The sequence below is a fragment of the Epinephelus moara genome, chromosome 16 (assembly GCF_006386435.1).
Source record: "Epinephelus moara isolate mb chromosome 16, YSFRI_EMoa_1.0, whole genome shotgun sequence".
Taxonomy (NCBI): Eukaryota; Metazoa; Chordata; class Actinopteri; order Perciformes; family Serranidae; genus Epinephelus; species Epinephelus moara.
The window spans coordinates 1,749,497-1,760,247 of record NC_065521.1 but is presented as its reverse complement, the minus strand read 5'-3'; the positions used below and the strand labels follow the sequence as shown (position 1 = coordinate 1,760,247).

The 10,751-nt window shown below is 37.7% G+C and overlaps 1 protein-coding gene across 3 annotated transcripts in view; it reads right to left on the bottom strand.

Moving 5' to 3' along the window:
• bin1b (bridging integrator 1b) overlaps positions 1–10,751 on the bottom strand; it is a 34,706-nt gene that overhangs the window by 12,328 nt on the left and 11,627 nt on the right. For all 3 annotated transcript variants that reach the window (XM_050065279.1, XM_050065278.1, XM_050065277.1), the window contains exons 2-6: positions 6,441–6,521; positions 5,646–5,700; positions 5,371–5,465; positions 3,239–3,334; positions 2,001–2,108 (exon numbers count right to left, since the gene is read on the bottom strand). In XM_050065279.1, coding sequence (XP_049921236.1) covers positions 2,001–2,108; positions 3,239–3,334; positions 5,371–5,465; positions 5,646–5,700; positions 6,441–6,521 — 435 coding nt within the window. The remainder of the gene's footprint in view (positions 1–2,000; positions 2,109–3,238; positions 3,335–5,370; positions 5,466–5,645; positions 5,701–6,440; positions 6,522–10,751) is intronic.

Sequence of the window (10,751 nt, the reverse complement as noted above, 5' to 3'; positions counted from 1 at the left end):
GCTTCCCTCCCACGTCACTGTTTACGTCACACGCTGAGCTACACGTTTTGTTACTTGCTCACGCCCCCCATTGCCCCGAAAAAGGCACATTCTGTATAAAATAAAGTAGGTAGGCGGCATTTTGCTGCACTCCCCGATTTTGTTTTTATACTGCCAATGCTGAAAAAAAGACTGATTGGGCTTTCCTGCAAATTTGCACAACTCCTGTTTAAAAAGGGCTGTTGAATCATTCATTTTATTTCCAGCCTATGGCAGTGAATGAGGGTTAGCTGTCAGTCAGTAAAAATATAGTTAATACATTAAACACATAAACACAACAGAAACAAACTCTGACCATGAAAAAATGCAGAACACCATAGAAACATTTAAAATCTTCTGCCAAAGTATAAATTTGAAAAGTCACGCTGCTCTTTGAAATACGGTTGAACGACACTTTTCAGAAGTGTTCAGCACCCAACCATAAATTAGCCTTAAGTGTGTTTGTGTCCCGCTCCATGAAGTGCGCTGAGCTCTGAAGCCAACTTGACGTAGTGGCCAAACTGTTGTGCCAAAAAGGCTTTTTCCCATTGACTTACATTGTAAAAAAGAAATTTATATCAGTAAATATTTTTTTCAGCATTACAACTCCTGCAAAAGGACTTGTTTGACTATGAGCACTCAATCCATTTGGTCTGATAAGATTGTGAAAGTCTAGAGGAGCAATATTAAATAATTTTATCCCCATTGAAGTTAGCGGAGTGTTTTATTAATATTTTTGGACATTGCATCAGTTTGTTTTTCTGACCTTTTATTGATATTTTTTGGAACATATATCAATATTTTTTTCAGACATTTCATTCAATTTTTTGGCCATTTTATTATTATTTTTTTGACATTTTATTAATATTTGTTCATATTTATTCATATTTTTTCCAGATATTTTATTAATTTTTTTTTTCAGACATTTTATTCATACTTGTCGGACATTTTATGACTATTTTTGGGACACATTTAAAATATTTTTTTCGGACATTTTAATAATATTTTTCTGAAATTTTATTTATATTTGTTGTATATTTTATTAATATTTGTCAGACATTTAAAGAAAATATTTTCTGACATTTTCTTAATATTTTTCGGACATTTTAAAAATCTTTTTTTCAGATATTTTATCAATTGGACATTTTATTGATATTTTCCAAACAGGAGTCCACAAACCAATGGGGGACATCACGGTGTCTCAGTCCATTAATTTATACAGTATGGTTTGGACCAATATGGTGGACGGACATTATGGCAAATTAAAGGCAGTCATATTGGACGGAAAACTTTCCAATCTGGCAGCACTCACTAATGTAACCTGAAAACTCATTCGTCATCTTCTTCATCAGACAATAAACTCACAACGATGATCATGTGCAGAGAGCCTGTGGAGGACCGAACTAACTGATTTGGGGTGAGGAGGAGGAGGGGGGGGTCAGTGATGAACCAGAGTTTCACCTGGTTGTAGGAGAGGTTAGTCTGAGCCACCTGGTGAGCTGATATCAAACCCTGAGCCCAGCTGGGAGCCGCCATCTCCAACAGGGCTGCTGGCTAACCAACACACACCATGCAAGAGAGAGGAGGAGGAGGAGGAGAAGGAGGAGGAGGAGGAGGAGGAGGAGGAGGAAGAGGATGAGGGGAGAAAGATGGAGGAACAGAAGATAGAGAAAGAAGAAAAGCAAACAATTCAAGACAAACGCAAACATGTTAATTGGCATTCAGTAAATAAGAGCCAGTGTTAATGATACAACAACGGTTAATTAGCTCATGAATTAAAGTGGCACAGTAGATTTAAGGTGGTATGAATCATCCGAGCAACGACTAACTCACACCACCTTAAGTCAAAACCTCTCCCTTTAAACTTTAAGCAGCATAACACGCTCAAACACACACACACACACACACACACACTGCTGACACATACCATAATTCATCAGCCATAATTATGACGGCTATGTACCTCACACACTGTTCGTTACCTTGGCGATCTTGGCTTCGTCCTTCTTCTTTCCTTTCTGTAAGGAGCTGAAGTGATGCCGGGCGCTGTCGAAGTCCACCATCTTCCTGTCGCGCTTCGCTATACGAGCCTGCAGGAGAGACGTGGTCGCATTATTGCTGTTATTTATTTAGAATCAGGAATTCTTTATTTTGAAACAGACTCCAAATATCTGCTGGGCCTTGCTCATCTTTAGAGAAGGCTTGTTGGTAGAATTTACGTGGACATTTCCTGCAAGTTTTGTGGTGATTGGCTCAACAGTTATGTAGTTAGGTCTATTTATGTGAAGCCCCTTTTGAAGAGCACTGGTCAATATTTTCAAAACTCAATGAGATATCAACAAGCTTTTAACATATTTTGAAAAGCTTGGTCCAGTGTTGATCCACAGAAAATTTGGTACGAATCGCACCTAATGTTTAGGAGGAGATGTCTAAAATGTTGCTTTGCAGCACCCCCTATTGACAGATTTCAAAAGTATTTTAAATACTTGCTTCAGCACTATTATTTAACATATCTGACAAGTTTTGTAATGACTGGACAAACAATTTCCACTTGGAAAACAATTTTCTTTTTGTTTATTTTTTTGCATTTGTGGCGCTCAATGGTTATGGAGTTAGGTCTATTAGTCAGTTAAGCCACACCCTCCCAACGTTCATTGGTTAATATCTTCAAAAGACGACGAGATATTAACAAAGTTTTGATAGCTTTTGTTAAGCTTAGTCCAATGATGATGCACACGAAATTTGGTATGAATTAGACCTACAGTTTAAGATGAGATGCCAGACAATTTGGTTTTCGAGAAGTTCATAATGGCAGAAAATCTATCAGGCGACTTTGATGGATCTCGAGAGTTTTTTGTAGAGCACATTCAGCTGGACTTGTGTGTCAAATTTCAAACCAATCCAGCTTACAGTGTTGGAGTTATATCCGTTCAAAGCTGACCTTTAATGATAGCGCCCCCATCTGGGCTGATATTTCTTGGGCAGCATTTACACACAACTTTAAATTATTGGTAGAAATGTTATGTGTCTATGATATACCGTCTCACAGAAATTTGCTGAAACGTGTCTGAAGACAAATAATAAATCCGCACAAAAGCAAAAGCTTATATATCTCATTTTGTTGTTAAAGGAGAAGACAGATATCTTATTATAATAAGAAACTGAGCAAATATTGTGTAAATGGAATCCAACAAAACAAACAACAAAAAAACATACACACCTTGATATCAGGAAACTGAGCCAGGTACGAGTCCAGAGTGGTCAAAGATTTGTCTGTGAGGTTCTGGTGGTAGTCTAACCACAGAGTGTCTGTGTCCTGAAACACAAAAACACAGTTACATCATCGTTAACTCTTCATAAAAATACAAATGTTCTCACTAAAATCAAAGATCTCTTTGTATTTTCAGTTTGTTTTCAATTTGATGGGTTTTAGTGTCAGCATTAAAAAAAAATAAACGTCCAGTGTGTAAGATTTAGAGGGATTTAGTGGCATCTAGTGGTGAGGACTGTAAACTGCAACCAGCTGAAACTTCTACCAGTTAGAAAAGGGGTATACAACTTTAAATGGCTGTATACTGTAACCGTAAAACATGTTTGTCTTTAAAAAAAAAAAAAAAAAAAAGCCAAAATGTCATCATTTATCACAGCCAGAAACTGTAAAAACAGAAATTATCGTTGGATTTTCAAATTTTCAACAGTCCTTGGACACATCATGTGTGACGTAAGCGTCCGTCAGAAAAGACAAAACCAAATCTAAGCTTAAAATAGTGATAATTTACCAAAATCACTTTATTCTATGTCTCTTTTATAAGTTGACCAAAAAAATTTAAAATAATCTTGTTATTTGTCATGTTGCTGTAAATCAGTCGTAGACTACACCATGTAAATTTGAGGCAAATCCAACGATAATTGTTGTTGACAAGTCTTACTTCCTGTTGCAAGTTGGTGGCGCAATCACCATGACATGTTATGTGTATGTAGTTGGCTTTGGGCCTCGAGCCTCATGAAACAAGTGAAATGTGGAGCAGATTGGAGCATGTATGATGGAGTTACAATCCACTTCCTGTTTGGTGGCGACACATGGAACTTTGACAGCTCGCCACGGTCACACCGACAAAAACTTAAGCTTTAAGCAACTTTTGATTTCCAAGGTCTAAAGATGGTACAGGCAAAAAATGCACTGAAATTGCACAGTAATTTCAAAATGGCTGTCTCGCTGTTGGGTTTAGGGCATGGCTGCTTCGTAAAGTTTTTGTTGGTGCAACATGGTGATCTCCATAGACGAAGACCTGCTCCCTTTGTGGATATAAACGTAACACACAGATTCTTATTTTCAGGTGATTATAAACTAAAGAAAACAAACTTATTATATTATATTCAATTTCTGACAATATATCCCCCTAAATCCCTCACACTGGACCTTTAAAACAGATGTAGTGGAGTATAAAATACGATATTTGTATCTGAGATATAGTGGAATGGAGGGAGAAAGTATCATAAAATAGAAATACTCATGGAAATTACCTCGAAATTGTGCTCAATAATCAGCCGATCAATCAGTATAAAACAATCTGATATTACGTTTCTATAACACAAACATTCTAAATGGGTCCCCTCTTAGTTTTCTTGGTGGCTGACAGGAAGTAAACAGGGACCAAAGCTGTTACCATAACAAAGAAATGGTCCGCAGCCAACTGGTCTGGTCTAGAACCAGCCACTACTTCCTCTACCGCAGCCTCAAACCAGTGTTTCCCACATGAGGCCAGACTGGAAACCAGAATAACCGACGCTGTGGGAAACACTGGGCGCTGATCTGCCTTTTACCTCCAAGTTATTGTCCATCTCCTTCTCTATCATCTCCTTCAGGGCGAAAGGAGAGACGCATGCAGTTGAGAAAAAGAAAGTGTGTTAGCAGGTAGGAAAGGAAGGAAAGGACACAGAAAGAAGGAGGCAGGGAAGTGAATCATGGAATTTAAATCATTTTGGGTGAGTTTGGCTGATGAATTTGGGGAGGAACCTGACGTTTAAAATTTTAATTATTTAAAGAAAAAAGGTATAAAAGTCCTCCTGACCCAAACTGGAGATATCTATATATATCATGTTCATGTGACTGATGAGGTCACAGTGACCTTGACCTCTGACCACCAAATTCTAATTGATTCATCCTTGACTCCAACTGGAGGTTTGTGCCACATTTGAAGAAATTCCCTCAAGAATTCTTGAGTTACTGAGTTCACAAGAATGAGACAGATGCAAGATCACAGTGACCTTGACCTTGGATGTAAGAAGAAAATAATGTGTTAATGTCAATGATCACTTCTTTTACAGTACCCAAGTGTTTGCTGGTCTCACCTCTGTCAACGAGTCCATCTCCTCTTTGCCAAACCACTCGGGTTCATACATGTCAGCGAGACAGTCCTGAAGCCGCCGAGACGCGTCGTGCATCGCTGAAACACAAACGCACCATTACATACGAGAGGATCAGCCACAATCACATCTGCCTCCCTGTCCAGCCTCTTTGTGTCACAGTTAAAAGTACAGTAAAACAGAAACTGGTGCTGCTGTAATTTATTTATAATGTTCGATCATGGTCGGGTGTTGAAGCATCCAGTTACGATCACACTCACTTTTCACCGCTACCAGGTAGGCTTTCAGGTCTTTCTGCAGTTTGGTGCCTTCTGTCTGAAGAAACAAACACAGCCGGTAAGAAAACATGATGGAGTAGAAAACAAAGGACTTAAAACTAGAACGTCATTTGAGCTGAGTCGAGTCTTAAAGGTCCAGTGTGTGATCTGGTCCATCCCAGCTGACTACCAATGTCTTTGAACGTTGATATTGGCTTAAATATAGGTTGTCAAGTCGGGTGAACAAAATTCAATGTCAGAATGGCGTCGAATTTCAATTTGATGTAGAATACTGACAACAGATGACGTTCATATTTTGTTGGTTTAATGTTGTGTTGTAAAGAAACCAAAATCCAATGTCCTCCAAATGTCTCACGCCATCGTCAACTCAATTTTTATTCCAAATAAAATTTAACGCCTGTCAAACATAGGTCCAACGTCTTTCTGATGTATTGATGTCCAGTGCCAGCTGGTCTGGAGAGGAAGAGACCTGTGTGGATAATTCAGCTCCTGGTAAAAACCTCCTGAACACTGAGCAATGAAGGAATTCTAACCAGGAGCTGGTTGCAATCTGCAACTCTCACCACTGGATGCCACTAAATCCCCGTAAATCGTACACACTGTTCCTTTAAATATCTCAGGAAAGGGAGTAAAATACTACTTCTTTTTGATCAGCTCTCTAAAAAAAACCCCAGAAATTCCTTCGCATGTCAGGGGATTTCGTCATGTGCTTGGAGTAAAACTGGGCTTTTAAAGAATCAAATCATGACTACAAAGAGGACGAAAATGTCTCCTCACCATCTGCTTGTTGAAGTTGGCCACCATCTCCTCAAAGGCAGCGTCTCGGGTCTCATCTGCTTTGCCGAGCTTCTGCAGGACCTGCAGAGGAGACGACACACAATCAGTATATTAATCAATCAATATATTTGTCTGTGTAGCTTCATTTCATTCACAGTGCTTTATTCAGATCTATAACTGGAGGCATGTATCGGGCTATTTTCAGGCCGCCTGTCAAAGCCATGTGTCTCCGCCACGTCTACCAGCTGTGTGTGTGATTCAGAGCGGAGAAACACTGGTCCAGTCTGAGGCGTTCAGTTGTGTTCACAATCACCAGAAATACTTTTTTGTAAGGCACAAGAGAGGCATCTTGTCTTTAAAACTGGCATATGGAGGTCAAAGGTCAAAGCCTCAGTGACCTCATGACACATGTAAAATGATCTTACATGACAAGAGAAATATCAGGACACCAACACAAAGATCAGCACTTGTTCCTTTGAGACAATCAACAGCATGTAAATCCTGTTGACGAAAATGTTTCAGCTTCCAGATTTTTGGTTTTATTTGCATTTCCTAGGATGGTGAAGGCTTACCCTGACATGACTTGTCTAAGCCTAACCAATCCAACCAACAAAGGCAACAAATACCAGCCAATCAGAGAGGGAGTAGGGCGGGTTAGTCTTTGCTGACAGCAAATTGCATCGTGCACAAGCGGCAACCTCTGGGGCTGAAAAATTAAATGTGCCAAAAAGCTGGAGTTCCTCTGATGACCAATTGAGGCTGGCTGCAAGAACGATTCAGTCCCATTAGACCCCCATGTTACAGTGTCCAACTTTACAGCTGAAATAAACATATTCACAGCCTGGTACCATGCCTTCGCTGACTGCAAATCACATCATGCACAAGTGACAACCTCCAAGGCTGAAAAATGCAGCCAACACGGAAGTGCCAAAAAGCTGGAGTTCCTCTGATGACCAGTTCAGGGTGGCTGCAAAAGCGAGTCAATCCCCACAGACCCCCATGTTACAATGTCCAACTTTACAGCAGAAATAAACATGTTTACAGACATGACAATCAGTCCCAAGACATTCTGTCAGTATAGGATGATTCTGCAGCTCAGATTCAAGGCTCCATTACAGACTGCAAAAACTACAATAAAACTAATGATGAGTGAAAACATCCTCTGCATCATAACAGGATCCAACATCATACCCGCTGCCTCACATAGCACCTGAACTCCACATAACAGCATGCCATTCATGTTAAAGGTAATCTGTGGTGTCCTACAGCAGAACTAACTGCAGAGTTAGAGATCGAACACAGAGTGAAAGCGACCACACGACCCTGAGGAGAAGAGGTCTCATCACCTGAAATGATTAAAATCACCTGTGTGGTGTGTTCCTGATAATCAGTCCTGTTTTAAGCTTGATGAAGATGCATTTGATGATTAGCTAAAAATTTGATGTGACTGCAGTGACAGGAAGCTACTGATAAAAGATGGAGATCTGTAAAAATATATTTTCAGTTTTTAACATTTTGCAGTTCAATGCATGTATTATTGTAATAATGTATTATTCTTTTATTTTGTGTTATATTTTTAGATGATTTATAATATAATTTTTTTCACATTTGTCTCTTTTTTAAGATTATTTTATTATATTTATTTAACATTTCATATTTTTCTATATTTTTAGATTATTTTATATTTATTTTTAAATATTTATTTTCAAATGTGTTTTCATTATATATATTTTATTTATATTTATTTGAATATGTTTTTATTTTAATTGGTTCTTATTATGTGTTTATTTATTATTATTTTATGTTTTACCTTCCCTTATTATTTTTCATATTTGTCTCTTTTTTTAATATATTATTATTTTTATTTTTCCATCATAAACCTGTCTATATTTTAGATTATCATAAATGTATTTTTAAATATTTATTTTTTAATATATTTTTGTTTTATTTTAATTTTTCATGTTTATATATTTTTATTTTATGTAACTGTTTCCTTTTTTAACCTTCCCTTTATTTTTTAGATTATTTTATTTGATATGTTTATATTGTTTTAATTTATTTATTTTTTAATTTATTTTCATATTTGTCTCTTTTTTTAGATTATTTTATTATATTTATTTTTTACATCTTACACTTTTCTATGTTTTAAGATTATTTTAATTTTATTTAAAAATACTTATTTTTTCAATGTTTTTCATTTACTTGTTTGTTATTAAATGTTTATTTGTTGTTATTTTATGTATGTGTTTTCATTTTTAACTTTCCTTTGTCATTATATTATTTCATTATATTCATTTTTACATGTTTTATTTTCTATGTTTTTAGATTATTTCATTTATATCTTTAAATATTTACTTTTAAGTATGTTGTTTAAAAAACTTTATTAACTGTTCATTTTTTACCTTCCCTTATTATTTTTAACATTTGTCTCTTTTTTAGATTATTTTCTTATATATTATTATTATTATTATTATTATTATTATTATTATATCATTGTTTGATTTCAGCCTTTTATTTATTTTTATTTTTTTGGCAATTTTATTTAGATTTTCTAAGGAAAAGTTACATCAGATATTTCTTTTACTGGTCTGATAATTTCCTCGGTTGCATATTAAATAATAAAAAACAAATAATATTATAATATAAGACAGTAACAGTTTGTAGTAGTTTTTTTGTTTTTGGCATCAGTTCCACATGATATTTTAACTATATGAATTATTATATATCTTTATTAACTGTCTGTATCTCTGTTCCCAGATAAATGTTAACCGGTGTTGGATGAGGTGAAGCAGGGATTAGAGAAAGACAAGAAATCAATACGTTTGTTTCTTGCTGTTCACTGGACAAGGTCACCGGCTAATCTGAGCCTCCACCATCAGCACCACCTGCTGCCCTAATCCTGTGACGGATACACAAACCACGATCAACACGGCGACAGGGACTTCCCCTCTGCTGCAACACACACCTGCTCACAGAGCGTCCACACACTCACACTTCATATCAACCAGAGCCTGTTTACACCACCCAGTCCTTCATTACAAACACTATCAGCTAAATGTACTCAAAGTATTAAAATTAAAGTACGTGTTGTGCAGTAAAATGTCTCCTGTGACTGATATCTGATTCTCAGTGACACTTTTAGGTGTTTAATCCTGAAGCATCAGTGTTAGAGCAGCATGTTACTGTTGCAGCTGTTCGAGGTGGAGCTAGTTACTTTATTTACAGTTAGCTAGTTTAGTCCAGTGGTTCCCAACCTCAGGGTCCGGCCCTTCCAAAGGGTCACCACATAAATCTGAGGGGTCATCACGTGATTAAAGGAAAAGACGGGTAAAAGACACCAAGACCTGATACACAATACAGTGTTTCCAAATGGCATTGTTCTTAGCGTCTCTTTATTACTGTTTGTGTTGTTTTTTTCACGACTGCGTGTTTTGGACTGTGAAGCTGAGGCATACTTGTTGTACAGCGGGATCCTCAGACCGCTGGGATCACTTTGAACAGGAGGAAGACACTGGCGGTGGGCCGGGGAGAGCAGAAGTCAAAGCTGAGGAAGCAAGCAGGGCTAAATGCTAAGCGAAAGGCTACGCCACACAAACAACTGCTCCTGACTATCCATCTCGCAAACGTACGATCCCTTTCCAACAAGATGGATGAGCTGATACTGAGAGTAGTATCGCAGCGAGCCACAAAGAACAGTTTCATCCTGATTCTAACTGAGACATGGCTGAACCAAGCTAAAGGCTAAGCTAAAGGCTACGCAACTGCTGCTCCCTACCATCCTTCTCACAAATGTACAATCCCTCTCTAACAAGGCGGACCAGTTAGTACCACAGGTAGCATTACAGCAGGGCACACGGAACTGTTGCATCCTGATCCAAATACATGCAAGCTAAGCTAAAGGCTATGTCAAGCTAAAAGCTAAGCTAAAGGATATGCCGCTCAAACTGAAGCTCCCACAATTCTTCTCGCTAACGTATGATCCCTTTACAACGAGATAGATGAGCTACTACTGATGGTAACATTGCAGCAAGGCACAAAGAACTGTTGCATCCTGATCCTGAAACACAGCTGGACAGCATCACTCCTGACAAGCTTGCTAAAGGCTATGCCAAGTTTAAAGCTAAGCTAAAGGCTATGCCACAAAAACTACAGCTCCCAACCATCCTCCTTGCAAACGTATGATCCCTTTACAACAGGATGGACGAGCTTTACGAAGGGTAACATCGCAGCGAGGCAGAAAGAGCTGTTTCATCCTGATTCTGACTGAGATGTAGCTGAACCAAGCTAAAAGCTAAGCTAAAGGCTACATCA